The sequence below is a fragment of the Mastacembelus armatus genome, chromosome 20, assembly GCF_900324485.2.
Source record: "Mastacembelus armatus chromosome 20, fMasArm1.2, whole genome shotgun sequence".
In the NCBI taxonomy this organism is placed as follows: domain Eukaryota; kingdom Metazoa; phylum Chordata; class Actinopteri; order Synbranchiformes; family Mastacembelidae; genus Mastacembelus; species Mastacembelus armatus.
In genome coordinates this window covers 9,337,730-9,355,672 of record NC_046652.1, presented here as the reverse complement: position 1 = coordinate 9,355,672, position 17,943 = coordinate 9,337,730, and the positions used below count along the sequence as shown (strand labels likewise).

The 17,943-nt window shown below is 42.0% G+C and overlaps 1 protein-coding gene across 2 annotated transcripts in view; it reads left to right on the top strand.

Annotated features, from left to right (window-relative positions):
- The window catches only part of dlgap1b (discs, large (Drosophila) homolog-associated protein 1b), a 98,234-nt gene that overhangs the window by 77,459 nt on the left and 2,832 nt on the right, over positions 1–17,943 (top strand). Inside the window, exons 7-11 of one of the 2 annotated variants that reach the window (XM_026292625.1) lie at positions 12,027–12,412; positions 12,500–12,579; positions 15,133–15,548; positions 16,656–16,747; positions 17,370–17,522. In XM_026292625.1, coding sequence (XP_026148410.1) covers positions 12,027–12,412; positions 12,500–12,579; positions 15,133–15,548; positions 16,656–16,747; positions 17,370–17,522 — 1,127 coding nt within the window. Of the gene's footprint in view, positions 1–12,026; positions 12,413–12,499; positions 12,580–15,132; positions 15,549–16,655; positions 16,748–17,369; positions 17,537–17,943 lie in introns of both variants that reach the window. The other variant, XM_026292626.1, reaches the window with a different exon arrangement.

Sequence of the window (17,943 nt, the reverse complement as noted above, 5' to 3'; positions counted from 1 at the left end):
CCCAGTGTTTCTAACTCACCATCTGTGTTTGAGTGAGTCATGCACCCCCTGCATGCCACTGATGCCAGTTATGCTGTCTGCCTGCTCACCCACCAGCTTTCAGCTTTCTATTTTCAGACAAGCCCTAAGACCCTGCTGAGATCAACATGCCACAGACACACACACGTACAGCACTGTACACACACGTCACCACTGGTCCAGTTAGGCCATAGTTATGTGGGATTATGTTAGTACCATGTAATTAACAGAGGCCATCCTGAGTATGTGCAAGGGAAGGGTCAGCTGTTATCACATTAATCCAGGAATGTCTTAATCACAGTGCCAGTTGTTTAATTTATTATCAAGTAATAAACCACACCACTGATAATTTATGAATGAATTAGTGATTCATAATAAATTAGCAGTATATATCTAATATTTTTATTATATTTCAACAGTACTGCAACAAAAACCTGTATACACGGAGTGAATACATTACTTACACATAAGTAACTTATGTGTTAAGTTACTGTTGCTTTGGTGCATTTCTCAGATCAGAATTGCATTTCTAAAAACTACCAATTAAACCACCACATCATGTAGTCATTAATGCACAACATCACAGGTGCAATTACTCCTTGTTTTGAACAAATTACAATTCCTTTTGGGCAAGTATGCAAATCATTGCATGCAAATGTCAGCTGTTTCTTACAATTACACTTGCTTTTGTCATGCTGAGCAAAATTACTGGGTTTCTGTTGAACTGTCATAGCCCCAACACAGATAGTCATTATTTCTGTTTATAAGTCTGTACTAGCAACATTTCAGAACATGTTCTCATAATGTGTCAAGCATATGTCTATACAATGTTCTATACATTTTTTTTTAGAGGTTTGAGAAATGTGTCCAAAATTGATGACTTGCTCTAAGGTGCATTGTGACTGATTCTAATAAGGGGGAATGTTCCTGTTCTGTGAATTAGCTCAAACGTGCATCTCATGAAATGTATTATTGGCAGACACATACAGTATAAACAGACCCTAAAGGGACACTATCTATTTTATCTACTATTTTACCTGTCAGTATATTTTCATCAATAAATAAATACATTTAAATTAGTTTGTAATCTTACATTTACCAGCAGAAAATGTTGGTGTACTTGATTCTATATTTTCTTAAAGATCTACATACAGTACTGTGGCAAGACTGCTGGTATTTTGCTCCCTCTAAGTGCATAAACCCACTCAGTTATTGCATATCATATATCATGGTCACACAGAAAATGACTAACACAATACAAAGGCTAATTGAGTCATGTTGCTTAGGGTCTTTGAAGGGGTAATGGTTATAATTATGCTTTTAAAAGCTCTGAATGTAAGTGCAGGTTCTTGGAAAAGAGACAGTACATACATGGATGATTTAAGGTACAATGTATAATAATGTTACAGTGTATAGATCTGTAGTGGTTCTGAAGTGGTTTGGTGCAATAATTAGCACCTTGTAATGTGGCTTTTTGTACCTCTGTGATTTTGAACACTAGCAGTGTAATTCGTACTGAATTTCAACTCATGTCTCTTAGTTGGGTGAATTAAATATCCGGATAATTCAAAGTTAAAATGTAGTCAAACAAAATAATCTACTATTCACTTGTTCAGAATATTTCTTTGCTATAACTTTTTATTCTGTTTATATAGTTTATGATATGAGATCTAAACAGATCAGAATTGCTTTCCATTTTTTTAGTATTTCTCTCACTCTGACATTTTATTTAGTTGTGTTCTTTCATCTTCCCTCTTTCATATGCCTCCAAATTCCTCTGTGGTCTCTGCAAAATTAATTCAACATTTTTAGTAATCCATATAAAAAGCCAAGCAGAAGAACAAAAATAAACAGGACAGGTGATGATATGGCCATAAAGAAAGTAATTCAAATTTTGGTTTCTCAGTTCTAGTTTTTCACCCCCAGAGGGAGCTGCATCCTTATTTTAAAACAAATCCTAATTATTTTCAGATGTTTGAACACAACAGTAGGTTCCTGTATAGGACAACTTACAGAGTCTATTAGATGTTATTTTCTGCACTTATCTGTGTTATCAGCAGTACCAGTTTTTTGTATGTGTGTGCAACAGACAGAAAGGCACAGGCAGAAAGTGAATAGCGTGAAATGTTTTACCTCTGAGTCATGAATGACATTTGTCTTTGTGTATGTGCCTGAGAGACATGGAGATCAAACAATGTTAACTGAGGATGTTGTATATGAATACTCCTTTCCACTCCATCACTCCCTCCTCCCATATATTTTTCTCAGTCACACACAGAAACACACACAGTGTTCCCTGTTTCCTGCTTTAATTACAGGGACAGATAAAGCCCTGGCTTAGCAATGTATGCCTCTGCATGTGAAATACACCTGTGTGTCAGTGGATCAAAGCTGCCGTCCTCTAAGGTGAAACTATTATTCAAAGAGGGGGGTGTAAATTAACCAGTATTCTGGTGTCATCTCTCTCTCTCCAATTCTCTCTTTCACGCACCTGCATAATACTGTCATTCTGCTCTCTTTGATGGATCTGGTTGGTGTATTTGACAGGAAATAAGGGCTGGGTCAAGGCATGTCGTGAGACCCTAACACATGCACAGTCTACATATGGAATATGAATGAGAAAGACATCGTTCTCAATTGTGGTTGGCAGTCATACCTCGATAGTCCTTTGAGGATGTGGGTGTGTGTGCACGCTTGTGACTGTGTTAAAGAGTCTGTGTGTGGCTGCACTGTTTGCAGCTGTGGGATCAAGCCTGAACTAGGAGCTCAATGTGGGTAAACTGTGATTTGACTATCTTTCTTCCTGGAGGAGATAAATCCGAGCCATGCTGGTGTGTCAGCCACTCAGTAATTACTTCATCCTGTCACGACTGTCTGAGAATGCAAGCCAGTGGGAACTTGCACCATCGCTCTTTCATTGAAAAATAGACCTGGAAGAATACTCAACCCTTCTTTTATACAGCACAGTGTCAGCTTAAGAGCATTAGTCATTAGATAAACAAAACCAAAGGAAAAAAAAAAAAGTTTTATGTTTGTGGACCTGATTTTCCAGCTTGTATATTTAGAGCTTAATTTGTTACTGATGTGTCTGAACTTCTGTCTTCTTGCTTAATATATGTCAGATTGAAAATTGCATTTTGAAGTAAACCAGGTTACTGTGATTTACATATAAGGTAAGGGAAAGAGCTATGTTTTGACTTGCAATATGGAATATTTCACTAGATGTCATCATAGCCCCAACTTCTTTGAAGCATGCTGTCAAATTTGTGCAATCTAGTCCAACCTGTCAGTACCAAATATGGCTCAAATTATGTGTAACATGACTTTCTGATTCCTGAATTACTTATACAGATGGATTTGATTCATGGGCATTTGCTGAATATTTATTTTAAATTTGCTTTATTATGGCATTCCTCATATGTAATTATCATTTATTTTACTGCCTGAATAGGCAGTGATTTCCTGCCTGTAAATGCTCTGAGACAGAATAAAAGCCAACAGGAAAGATCTGCAGGATTTAAAGCTTTGGTTAGTGGCTGCTAGGTGTTTCTGTTTACTTACTTATGTTTACAACTTAATTGGTCCCATCTTGTTATTGCCTGGAATGCTTTGATTATAGCCATTTAGGGAGGAAGAATAGCATTTGGAAATCTTTTGACACAGGAAGCTCAAGTAAGGGAATGTCATTTAGTCCTCTCCTCATGCTCTCTGTTTGACAGGGAGAGAAAAGGGAACGGGGAGGAGCTGACAGGACTACTGCAAACACAAAGAATGGCTGCGGCAGTGCACTCCTGCTCTCTCCCACAACGCAAAATCAACATTCAATAGTTTCCTGTTAAAATTAAGAAATCAGTGGTTCACTTTGAGGACTACTTTCCCAAATGTCCACCTGTATGCAACAAATTTATTGTCACTTCAGATGGACAGTGGCTGATCTGTCAGGTAGGGACTGACATACTCACTTTATGTTTTTCTTTTCTGGTCTCAGTTTTGTCATCAGAAAGACCAAAGGAAAAGCAAAGCCCCAAAAGGATTTCCTCAGTGTTGAGTGTGGGTGATCCTCATGGCTCCTGCATGCTAAAACTGGGCAGGGCTGGGCCCACAAACTCAAATCCCTGAGGGGATGAAAAACATAAGAGGGGTTGGATAGTTATACCTCCTCTAAGTGTTTTTTTTTTTTTTTTGAGAGGGGGTGGGGTCTCATGCTTTTTCCTCTGTTCTTTTAACAGATTATTGAAAGTCTTTAGACTTTTCCATACAGCCATATTCTGTGGTTGAGGGTTCATGTTGTTTCACTGTTCTGAAGGGGAGGGAGTTCATATTGGAGTAACTGAGGAATGGTGTATGGCTGTAAGTGGGTGGTTTGGGCTGTGCAGTGTGGGAGGCCAAGGCCCAGTGCAAATTAAAGACTTCTCTGTGAAAGTCCCAGACTCAGCTACAGTAATGTGTGTGTGTGTTTAGAAGTGAGTCCGTGTGTGACTGGTGGCTGGTGAGGAAGAGACCCAGCCCTCTCTCTCTCTCTCTCTCTCTTTTTTTTTCACCAGTCATTAAAAATAAGCCACAACTCACCCCTAGCACACACTGAGAGACAGCTAGAGGGAGAGAAAGAATGCAGCTCCTTTTTCTCCGCCCTTTCTTTGAGCTTTGCTGCTTCACTAACCAAGTAAAACAAGGAGAAACAGGGAAGAGAGGGGGAGGTTGTGTTCAATGGGGTTGATCCTACTCGGGGGTTTTTCAAGAGACACAACCAGACCCCTCCCCCGTGTAACAAGAGTTTTTTTTTTCTGTCCAGGAGTGGGGAGAGAGAGAAAGAGATGAATGGGGAAAGGAATGCAGGAGACAAACGAGAACTCTCTGCAGGAGAGTGGGAATGTTGGAGAGCCTATTGTTCCTCCCCAACAAGATTCTGCAGGGAGTGGATGTAAACACACAGGAAGACAGCGAAGAGGGGTGTGAAAAATCATACCTGAGGAGCAGAAAAAACTTTGTAGTATCTTCTCAGATATTTATGCTTATCCTTATACATGCTAGCTGCAATGCCCACTACTTTAGACAAGCACAGATGTGAATACATGTAGCCAGTGCCTGTAATTTTCATCTCATCTTTCACTCCACTTCTCCAACAGGATGCACAGGGTCAGAGTTCAAGACTGGAAACCACAAAAGACAGAGATGGCGTAGCCTGGTTCTTGTTCCAAATCCCCCTTTTGGCCCCCTCTTGTACTTTGTGCTACCTTTCTGTCTCCCACTCTTTTCCCCTTACTTTCCTCTTGCTTTCTTAACTTTCCATCTCCCTTTCTCAATCCATACTGCCCTGCCTGCCTCCTCGCATATAGGAGACACAGGAGTCCTGATGTTTGGTTTTGGGCCCAGATGGTTTTAGCATGCCTCTGGCAGTGGATTAAGCTGCCGGTGTCTCCTTTACTCTCCATGTGCAAGTGGTCAGGACAAAGAACGTCAAACAGAGGGGAAGGCAGGAGGAATGCAATGAAGAAAACCCAGCACTGTGAAACAACATCCGACACTGATGTTTCACGGCATTCCTGGGAGATTAAACTGAAACGCTTGTTAAAAACTGCCAATCAGCTTTCCTGTAACTTTGTGTGCCTAGTGATTTTATGAATCAAGTTATGAGTTTTTTTGTTTTTTGTTTTTTTTTTTTGTCTTTTGGAGTCAGTCCTCAGAGTGCTCCATGAAAACCATGAAAAAGAGAAGTGAACTTTTGACCACATTCTGCTGCATTTATATGTAAATAGCAGCTGCAGCAGGCAGTGATTCTTCATGTAATGGTATGACACTGGCATTGTGTTTCAGCCTTCCTCCTTAAAGCTCATCCTGTGTTAGACTCATGTCTTTTTGTTTCTCTGGTGCGTCTGTTATTTTCTCCCAATGTCCATTACTCCCCACGCTTGCGTATGTGTTTTCCTGCACTTCTCTGTAACTCCACACACTTTCAGTGCTTGTGGACAGTTTTTCATGTTTTATCAGGAGAAGTTTTTAGCCTTTGGAGACACTGCGGTGGCAATACTGCTGTGTTGTTGTGGGTTTACCAGACGCTACCCTAAGTGACTGATACTTTATACTTCAGGACATAAATACCACTACTAAGGCTTTTCTTTCTTTTCATCTTATGCTTTCTGTATTTCCATGGTTTGGCATTTTAAGAATTTACAAATTGAGATATACGTAGATCTATTCACAGCTCAGTCTCAAATCCATGACTAACTGCTCTCACCCAACTACATGATTCTGTTTTTAGGGAGCCCACATCTTGATACAGTTGCCCTTGCTGTCAATGCCGGCACATGTGATGTGTCACTCCACACAGTGAGTTAGTCTTCTCTAAGTCTCAGTCAGTGTGTGAGCAATGCTGTGGGAAATGAGTGCAGTGAAATCATGCGTGAGATGTGTGGGCGTGTTAGCTTTAGCATTAAGGGCTAATACTCAGGTTTATGCCTGGCGAAGCAGCTGGAATGTACAGGAACTGAGGGAAATGACAAACATTTCCTAGGCCCTCAAATCCACTCGTTTCCCTCTCTCTCTTCTTTTTCTACATGTCTCTTTCCATTATTCTTTAACTTTTTCACTCTCTTGTCCTTCTACTCCTATATTGAGGAACTTCACTCACTCTTTCAACACCCTGCAGGCATGTCTTTTGGCCAGAAACAAAAGACAGATGTGTCTCTTTATGCGGTTGTGGACTAGTCAGGATAAAGCCCTTTCCAAAGAGCAGTAAAGAACAATAGAAAATGCCTGCAGCCATCACAGGTCTAGTGAGAAAACCCCCTTCATGTGAGAAAATCTTTCAGGTGATTAGTCCAAATGCTTCAGTACTGTACTGGGAGGAACTTTGGGATTACATATTTCTACCAAATCCTGGATGATTATACCTAACAGTGCAACAAATGTCATCTATCTGGTATTTATGGTGTCGATGTTGACAATTATGCAGTTACACAGAGTTAATGTTAGTTATTTTAAGATTTTAGAGGGAGTCAAAACAATCAGTTGCATATTTCAAGAGTGATGTTGCCCTCCAACATAGATAGATTTCAAAACACTAGTTCTCCAAGGCAGTAGTGATGAACGTGGTATGATCACTAAAAAGATTTTCAAAATGAACTTTTGACTTCTGTTTCACCACCTTATTGGTTTTTAACTCTCAGCATGTCTCTCCATGCCTGTCACTGATTGACAGATCGAGGGGAGCGTCTGGCCATAAAGGAGGAATGCAGGTAACCAGGCTCCCTATTTGAACTTGGAACACTGGAAAGTGGGTTAAGTGAAATGAATCTATTGCCTAACATGGAGCAGCTGCCTGCCAGATTTAGCTATGGCTGACATTTGTAAACACACACTAATCTAGCAATTGAGGAGACAAGAACCAGCCAGAGCAGTTACTCCCGGTAGACACGGCACATACTGAGCAAACTGCTTTGTTGATAGCACCAAGGTCTGAGGACACCAGAGGCATAATTTAACAGTTGTTTTGTGCCAATGTGTGTGTTAAAACAAAAAAAAAAACGAAATCAGTGCAGCAGTAAGTGCAAGATGTCTGACTCTGCACTGATCAAGTGCTCACACTTGCTAAATATACTTTAAAAGAAACTGACAGACTGCTGCCTTGTTTTCCTTGCTCACACATACACACACAGGCGTACACAGTGAGCTATTGTGTCTGAAAGAGTTCAGGCATCTGGTGAACAGAAACCCTCTCTGGTAACCTCTGACCTCTAGTGGCTGAGAGTTGCAGACTGACATGAGGGTCTCTGTCAGACTTAAAGGTGACTCAGAGGGCTGTCAGAGGGCGCATTATTTTATGTTGTGTGTGCAGTGTTTGTTGTGTCTCTGCTGAATTAGCTGAATAACTGTGATAAATGATGAGTAACAGATTTATCTTCAGTTATTGTAGCATATCAAACCAGTTTGGCACTCAAGGCCTTCTGTAATTCTTTTCCATTTTTATAGGGTCTTAGCATATTCTAATGGAGGCCATGTTGAGTTGTTTATGATGCATTGTGTAATGATGCATTGTTTTTTTTTTTTTGCAACAGCAGTGAAACGTCAAACGGTGTAAACCTTTCAGGTTATTGTCATCTCATGACACGGTCCCAGAAACCCAATGACAAGCCTTTTGACAAGGCTCCAAGACAAACTGGTTAGTACAGTTCAGCAAAGCTGCACAAAGCCGACGCTTCAGGGCCTAGAAACATTATTGGATATTCATTAGCAATACAGTGGCGCTCACAATGTGGTTATCCTGGTGTGTATTTGATTTTTCAGTTAGCTGTGACCCATTGTTCCTGCTGTGTTTTGATGTTGGCTGGTGTTCAGGTGTGTTCAGGTGAGCTGATGCAGCTGCAGTTCACCCTGTTAGGTAAACAAATAGCCAACATCAACTCCCCTCTGCTTGCTGCTGCTAAAACGCCCAGCCTCCCAGCAATCTTCATGTTGCTATATGTCGTCATGGTGACACTATCACAAAGGACTCCAGCCAGTTCTCTGTACGTGTGTGTATGTCTATGACAAAGAAAGAGACAGACAAATGGACAGAAGGTGGGCAGACAGAGCCAGGCAGTAACTCTCTGATTTAAGCCCATCCCTCCTCCTCCTCCTCCTGTCTTGTTCAGCTCTTGTTCTCTGTTCACTATTCTCTGCCCTCTCCCCTCTGGCAGACCCACATCCCAAACACAGTGCAGCTGGGCTCAGCTGTCAATGTGCCTCCACACTGACCGCCCCCTTTCCTGGCCTTTGTATTTGTTTGGATGGTGGTGGATTTGCCTTTAGCCCCCGTGCGGGGGAACCCGTTCCTGTTAGCTTGGCTCTTAAACCAAACCGTCTGCTCTTTGAAGTGGCCTATCACACAGATACACAGATTGGAGATTACAAGGCAGCTGCCTGCCTTCAATCTGTCTAGTAACATGAACACAGTGATTAAATAAAGGAAACAGCACACACCTATGCAGACACACAAATAGGACACTGTAATCAGGACACAGCCAACAAAGAGGTGGTTAGAAAGTCTGTTTTTGTTCTCAAGGCTGAAGAAATGAATGGAGACCTTGCTTTGTCTTGAGGGAAGGAAGATGGCTTTCTTTGATATTATCATACCAACGGGTGGGGGTAGTGCTCTGCCAAGAACTGCTATTCACACCAACTTGTCGGCATGAGACTTTCAGAAGCATTTGTCAAAAAGGGATTTGGCAGAGAGCCACTAGAATTTAGTCATTCACAAACTTTCCTCTTTTTTGGGCGATGACAATGCAGAGCAGGCTGCAGTTACTTACTGAGAGGGAAGATACATGAAATGCACAACCCCACTTCTATTAAGTTAGGAGGTTATTCCCAGGTTTCCTTGCAGAGGAAATAAATGATGCCTGTGTTACTGTGTGATCAAAGCTGCCTTAACCTGATACTATAGTGACAGAGAAACATTTCTGTGTGATCCTCAGTGTTTATCTGTGGTTGTTGAAGAGTTGTCCACATTCCTTCTTAAGGGTCTGAAGGAATCCTGCATTCCTACTTCACTCTGTCCTTGACTCTGTGTGGGGTGGGGGTGGGGGGGTCGAGTTGTCTAATGCTTTCATGGCTAGAAGAGCATCAAGCTATATTCTTATCATTTCTGTGGAAACTGGAAACTTTTGGATGTGTGACAGTTGTTTTGGACAGATGCTCTCCCCTCACTATTGCCAGACAGATAAGAGTTAGAAGATTCATTTATGTTTCTTTTATTAAATCTAGAGTTTTCTTACAGAGAAACAAACAAAAATGAATTTTGCTAACTGTTTATGATCCATCTTTACACATGTTTGCTTAAGGGTCATCAGTATGGGTCAGGTTATTGTTAACTGCTCCTGATGGATGGAGAGTATATCAGTGACAGGAAGTCTGCGGTCTCCATTGATGTGGAAAGTTTGAAAAGTTGAGCTGGGCTGCGTCAGTGTTACTTGTGTGCCTTTGCGGCCTGTGCCTACATACGTGTGTGCACAAACATGTTCTATCTCCTGAGTGTGTTTACTTAACCTGTCTCGGCATTCAAAATGCCTGTCATTCTCTGGCATGTCTGGCTCTTGCAGTGACAGCTAGGTGGGACGTGGCGCGTCGTCTCCTGTTTCATACAGCTTTTTATTAAGCGGGTGAAAACCCTCTGTTCTTCGACCTTTCATGAGAGAAGCAGAGACACACACCCACCAAGAGTCATTTAACGCGCACACACAAACGCACACATGTGAGTTTTAGACGACTTCAGGGGATACATGCTCTGGTAGGGACTGACATTCTATCCTTTGACCCTCCATGGCTGACGGGGGAAGGACCTCACCTTCTCCCTCTGTGTTAGTGTATATGTGTGTTCAGTGTGTGTGTTTTGTTCTCTTTTGGGGACTGTACTTCTGAAGATTACCCCTGTATGTCAATCATATTTTTTAGACATCTGTGAAAGTACCATATTGTGGTATGCTGACATAATTTAGCCTCGCATGGCTTTGGCAGTAACCTTTGCATATACAAAAGAAATACATACATATATGAGATGGAGGACACACTGTAAGTCACTTTCTGTCTTTCTTGTGGTTTGTTACACCACCATCAAAGACATCCATATTAACAACTGTGATCTCATCTCAACACAGCAATCACCCCATCTGAGGGCTTTTCCAGCCTGTCAAAACCTGACTGAAATCTCATCTGGGATCATCCAATAACTGCTGGTGAGGCAGGAGGAAGGTGGGAGGATGGGTGGAGGGCGGTGAATGACTTTGACAAACCAGGGGGATGAAGTCAGCCCTCTGTTCATCCTCAATATGTTAAGGCCACTCTGTAGCTGTCAGTGAGATGGCAAGACACAAAGCAAACAAACAACATCCTGTCTAATGGTTTTGGACATGGCTCCACGTGCTGGGTGTGGTTGGCAACAGTGTGCTGCTGCACACAGAGCAGTGATGTCGCCATGGTAGGATGTTTGTCTGTTGTAGGGATTAAAGGGATCCAGGAAACCCGCTGCCCTAGTTTTGCTGCAGAGCACGGAGAGAGCAACCTAGTTTTGATGATAGCACCAGGTCAAGGCATAATGGCTCCATAGAATTCCAAGGCATCAAATAGAAGTTCATCGTTCTTTAGGCAGGCTTGGGTTTTTGATATATTGTTGTTTCAATACACAGGCTTCTGACTCAGTTTGTGTGAGAGGCTTCATTGTTTGTGCAGAACCTGCAGTTGTAACCTGAGAGGGAGAGAGCACAGGCGGAAGGAGGGAGAGTGTTACTGAGCAGCACTATGTTTTTTTTTTTTAATTGTTCTTCAGTCTTCTTTTTAATCTGTTTGGCTGGTTTTAACACAAAGCCTTTCAGAGTGTAATGAGCTCTCTAACTACTTTCTATAGTGTTATTTAAGTTTTGCTCTTGAAAATAAACTTGTGGGCAAATATGCATGCAAAAAAGAATAAGCTACATGAGCAGGCAGGGCTATATTCAGCACCATCAAGCTGTTCTGGTGTACAGTATGTGCTTAGAGAGCTTAACCATCTAGATCAGTGGGTCAAGTTGCTGACATACTAATCCTATTACTAGACAAGGCTCTGATTTGGTAAAGTTGGTCCAAATCTACTGTCCATTTTGACTCCAGCAGAGGGACCTCTGGGTAAACTGTCTGCTGTCTACAAAGTCATTTCCATCTTAGGCAGTACAAGTGTTTGTATTTTATAAATTTGAATTATTTGGATTTTTTATCACAATGTTCTCATCCACTTTTTTCTTCATCTGAATAACATGCAGTTACAAATGAATGAATGCTATGCTTATTTTTTTGCTGCATTATACTTTCAAATGTCAACTTTATTGCTATTATTTATATTGTAGCTTTATCTGCTGTTACTGATGATTACTGTATGTTTAATATCATCTACAGACACAATTAATTACCATTTACATTAAAATCAAATTGCCAATCTTGAATATGGCGACTGATTAACTTGTATTGTTTCATAGTGTTATTTCTCTTTCTCCTTATTGCAGTGTCATCATGCATCACCACATACAAGAAGACACCACCCCCAGTCCCACCACGGACCACCCCATCCAAACCCTTCATATCCATCACAGCCCAGAGCAGCACCGAGTCTGCCCAGGATGCCTACATGGATGGGGGTTCTGGCTCACGGACAGGTATCAGCTCCCAGCCAGGCCTATCCAACTCCACTGAGAGCATTGACAGCATGAAGGCTCTGACAGCAGCCATAGAGGCGGCTAATGCTCAGGTGCACGGCCCTGCAAGCCAGCATGTCACCAACAGCACCATCACCATCACTGCCACTGCCACCACCTCTGCTATTGCGCATGTCTCCACAGACAGCAAGGCGCAGAGGGAAGCACTCCGCAAGTGCCTCTCCATAGGGATCCAGGTTTGTGTATGGGCACAGGTTTCTAATCTATTCATAAAGAAAATAAAACTATGACATGTTGTTTTACAGTTTCTCTCCTCCTCTTAGGTGGACCCAGAGGAAGGAGGGCCATCAGAGGAGCAGTCTAAATTCCAGTCAATAGGAATTCAGGTGGAGGATGAGCGATGGTGAGTAAAGAGAAAGTGGAAGAGTAGACGAATAGAGTAGAAGGTTGTAAAATTGAACTAGATAAGTCTGAGGCAGAACAGGAACAGGAAAAGGAATTATTGAGACACAGAGAGGGTTGTATTGTGCAGTACAAGCGTTTGCCCCCATGCACTGACTTGTACGCAGCAGCTGTCCCCCAGTTCAGGGGAGGTTGGCGTCAGAGCTCTCTCAGCCAGGGGCCCTAAGTGACAGCTGGGCCAGAGGATGTGGTGCAGGGACTGGGAAGGTGGAGGGGGTGAGTTGACAGCCATCTGCTGCTTCAGTCATTGTGATTCAGGCTACTTTGAGGCTTCGTGTGTTTGTGTATGTGTGGGAGGGAGGGAAGGAGGAAGAGAAAAGGGGTGGGAGTTTTATTAGGTCTGAGTACTGAGAGACTGCTGTGCTGTCAGCTAAAGCCTCTGTAACACATTCCTAGATTGAGAAGAAGCAGCTTAGTGCACACACTGTTTCATAAGCTTACATCTTACCAGGCTTATTGGGACCTCTGGTGAGACATGCAAGCATTTCTGGCTTTTTTGTCTGTTTTTCTTTAACCTGTCAGTGACAGTGACCTTCTGTTTGGTGAAGGACGTTGACAAATTTAAACACAGTACTGGTTTTTGTGCTGTAGCTAAGACATGCTTTGGGAATTCAGAGAGACAGCACCATTATTCAAAGGTCTTAAAGAGGGCAATATCCTGCACTTACACACACTTTCAATGTCAGGGAATGTGAGGGGCTTTCTGAAAGGGGAGGTCTCAGCTGACTGACCAAGCTCTGAGTGTTCTGAGTTATTCAGCCAAATATTAACTTATTCCAGACACCTACTAGTCTGCTGAGACTTGGATGTTACTGCAGCCTGTGCATTTCTATGGTTAATGTTTGGAGTCGGTAGGAGTGTTGTTTTCCTCTTGGCAATGTATCTGTGTGTGTGTGTGTGTGTGTGTGTGTGTCTGTGTCTGTGTGTCTATGTGCCTCAGCCTGGGAAGTCTGGCCCCGCTGCCCCCTACATTAGATTCCCAGACAGTGAGAGTGCCAAATTCCCTTATTAGTGTGTGAGTGTCTGTATGTGTATGTGTGTGCAGTGTGCACCTTGCTGTTTGAACTGGGGATTAGCTGAAAGGGAGTGGAAGAGAGTTTTAAAAGAGATGAAAACAACAAACTGTTATTTCTGTATACAATTGTATATCTGCTGTCATGTTCACTGCAGGATATATTGAACACATTGACTTTGTTTTTTTATGTTTACTTTTACTTTTACTTTTACTTTTTTTAGCAGAATAATAGAAGAGAGTCTGAGGTCATAAGAACTGAACACCTGCTCAGAGGAGTTACTCTTTAACTGCTCCACACACACAAACACACTTGCACGTTTGTAGTACACATAAAAGAGATACACATTGTTTGATCTATCCAAAATCATTCTCTTAAACTTGCTCCTTTTTGTTTTCATGGAACAAGAAAAATCAATGAAAAGCAGGAGATGAAGATGTTATGAGAAAAGCTAAGGAGATGCAGATGTGATAGAGTTGTGATAACAGATATATCTGTGTGTGTCATGCTGCAGGCAAATCAATCTATGGATTGTTTTTGAATAGGAGTACAAGTTTCAGGATAGTAATTCAGTCTCTTCTCTAAGTTGGCATTTCTTTCAATTTATACGAGTCAAATATGTTAACCCTGACATAGCTAATAAGAGAATAAGGCATACTAGGAATATGCATGAGGACATACAGTATGTGTTGCAATTTATTATGCTTTAGTTTTCTTTTTGTATTTTCGGTGCATATAAGCTTTAATGTATTATTATTTTTAAAGTAAATACGTTTTTTTTTTTAATGGGCTCCAATAAGCAGCACTATGGAGCAATTTAGAAATGATGTGCTTTATGCTATGAACGCTTGTCCAATCACTACACACTCCTCCCACCAGTACCCACATCTCTCTGGTATCCCATTCATTACTGGTGTGGTGAACTGCTCTGCAGAGTGTAGCCACGTCCATGTGTGTGTTGATTTAATCTTTGTGCATGAGCGTGTGTTTGTATTTGCTGTTGCACATAGTGTAGAGGGACTTGGCAAAGGCTGATCTGTAGCAGCAAAAAACCCCTCAGCCAAAATATGACATGGCACACCCAGCTGTAGAGAAGGGTTTGGTGTGTGTGTGTGTGTGTGTGTATGTGTGTTTGTGTGTGTGTTTGTGTGCCTGTACTATTTGTGTGTGTGTATCAGCCCTAAAGCAGGGTTTGCGGTGTGACAGAAAATTGCACTCTGTTGCTGCTGAATGAGGCACGTGACAAAACACGCATACAAAAGATGTTCCGCACTACAAAAGCTATTCATTACTATCAGCAATTAGATCACTGTGATCATTTCAACTCTGTGTAAACAATATTATCAGAATTGCTGCTAAATGGAATGCATTAATGTGGTATTATTATAAAAATATGTATCAGTTATTGCATAAAATCAGATGTATAACAGGTGAATTATAAATTCATATTTTATTGTTTTCCATTTTGTCTTCTCTGTTAGTTACCGCAGGATGACCAGATCAAACAGCGTAACCACGGCTGTGCAGGCTGACCTCGATGACCCCACAGACGCCCCACAGTTGCTGCCACATCACTGTACCACCCTGCCACAACAGCAGTCTCGTGATGCTGCTACCTCTACTGTCAGCATTCAGGGGTCGGGGAACCACTATCATGCCTGTGCTGGAGATGACCATGGGGAAGTGGGGTTTGACCCATCTATCCTTCCCCCTCCAGACCCCTGGATGGACAGTGTGACGGAGCCAGAGGTGAAGGCTTCGGAGGTTGTTGGCCGATCGGTGTGCCCCCGTGATGGCCGCTGGTTCCTCAAGTTGCTACAGGCTGAGACAGAGCGTATGGAGGGTTGGTGTAGACAGATGGAGCAGGATGAGATGGAGAATGAGCTGCCTGATGAAAGTGAGTTGAATCATTAGGCTTAAAGTCCAAGCAATGAAGACAAGAAAGTCTGTAGTACCCTGATATTAGGTGTGTTTTTACCCTTTTCCTCTCTCAATGAATTTGGAGCGTGCTGGTATTCATGGTATTGTACCACAATAGCGGCTTGTTTCTGTCTCAGGCCCTCTGGCCTGCACAGACATACCGTGCATACTTATCAAAAGACTGCTGCTGGCCTCAGCCGCACATCTGTTCTCTAGACACATTGTATAACACATTTGCACAGCAGTATATACATGCACACATCTAAATGTTTTATTCACAAGCACCTACTAGACTGAGAAAACAAGCCATAGGCAGTAGGCACTGTATTTACACCTGTCCTTAGTGCACAGATGATTTCATGTCTTACCAAAATTGTTATTGCTTATGCAGCTACAGGCTGTTATGGTTCCAGGCAAGAGATTCTCTCACAGAATGTACGAAACAGGGAGGCTTTCTCAAGGTTATCCCACGCTACTATGTATACACACAAGTAGGCTACATGCACACACATCCTAAGGGGGTTGTGTCTGTAGAGCAGATGCATTACTCCCCCCCCTTAGTTTCTGATCCTGCTCTGTACAGGTAGAGTAAAGTATGCACTGACAGTTCCTCTCCTGGGATATGTGAGTCAGTAGGACTGGTCAGTAGAAGAAGGTTATGCAGTACAGCCGTGTTTATCTTACACACTCGTCTGACAACCTGACATTGAGAAAATATTTTAAAATATTCTATTTTTAAAAGTTTTTTTATGACCATATGCTTTATATGACAACTTAAATAAACATAAAATAAATGTGTCATTTTGGATTGTATCAAATATTTTATTGTGACAAATCATTGGGCATTTTATTGCATATCAGTGATTACTAAAAGATTCATGTTCCAGAGCAGCACACATAAAAGAGCATTCATGCAGTCTACCTTTTTTTTGCATTACTAAGCACTCTGTTAATGGTGCAGAATGTCATTGTGAGTAACTGCATTGTACATTTTGTGTGTGTGTGCGTGTGTGCGTGCGTGCGTGCGTGTGTGCGTGTATGTGCGTGCATGCATGCATGTATGTGCACCTGTGTCATTCTGCAGTCCTGGGGAAGATCCGCAGTGCAGTGGGGAGTGCCCAGCTGCTGATGTCCCAGAAGTTCCAGCAGTTCCGGGAGCTGTGTGAGGAGAATCTAGTATGTGTCACCCTCCTCTGCTGCATACCCCACCCCCAACACTACTCCACACACACACACACGCACACAAACACACACAAACACAAACACATGGACACACACGTGCACACAGGAACCACACCCACTGACATCATCCTGCACAAATCATCCTGAGAGGACAGGCTCATTTACTATGCATCTAATGTGGACACCCCTTACTGTCTTTCTCATACAAAGTAGATTGGAGGCTTGAACTGGAAAAGCCAGAGGAATTTTTCAATTCAGAAACATATATATACAGCCGGATGCTTTTTTGTGCTTTTTTGTACATATATTTACTTTTATTGTTCACTTTTCAGGACAGTTCATCACAAGTGCATGTATTACATAACTTATTTGCTATATAACAATAAGGTCAGTTAGATTGACAAACTGATATATTTTAGTTCAACAACATTTGATGCATGATTCAAAACAAAGCATATGGAAGAGGTCACACCCATATTCTGGATACAAGCCTAGTGCTCTCATGTAGTATTTACTGTATGCGGCCTGATTTCAGATGGAATGAAATTGAATTCCTAATAACTTGCACTTTAGTATACATTTTACTTATTAAATGCTAATTCTGTGATTCATGCAGAACCCAAATGCACTTCTTCGGCCCATCTCCCAGGACCTAGCAGGTTTCTGGGACATGCTCCAGCTGTCAATCGAGAACATTAGTCTGAAGTTTGATGAGCTCCACCAAATCAAAGCCAACAACTGGAAGCCTCTGCCCCCCCCAGAAGTTCAGGTGCAGATGCACATAGCAAATATCACATTCATTCAACTGATTTTAAACAGATTCACCTAACCTCAACTTTGTTTTGGAATGCTTTACTAACACGCATGTTGTTGGCCATCATTGCTGTAAACTTTATTTTGTAAGACCTATGATTAACAGTTAAGGTTTGTTGTAGTATGCAGATATGTGTTGTGTACTGTCATGTTGCCTGCCTGACGTCACTTCTTGTATTTGTGTGTTTTGTTCTGTCTTGTTGTTGACAGTGAGCTGCTTTTGAGAAGCTATTCTACCTGCCATACACTGTTGGGGCCTGTCCATCTCCAATGATCATTTACTTCACGCAATGGCCACTTTCGTGCTCTCTTAACCCATGCAAATGGCTGCCACTGTGACCCATAACCTCATTCAACATTGCATGCTCTGACATTAC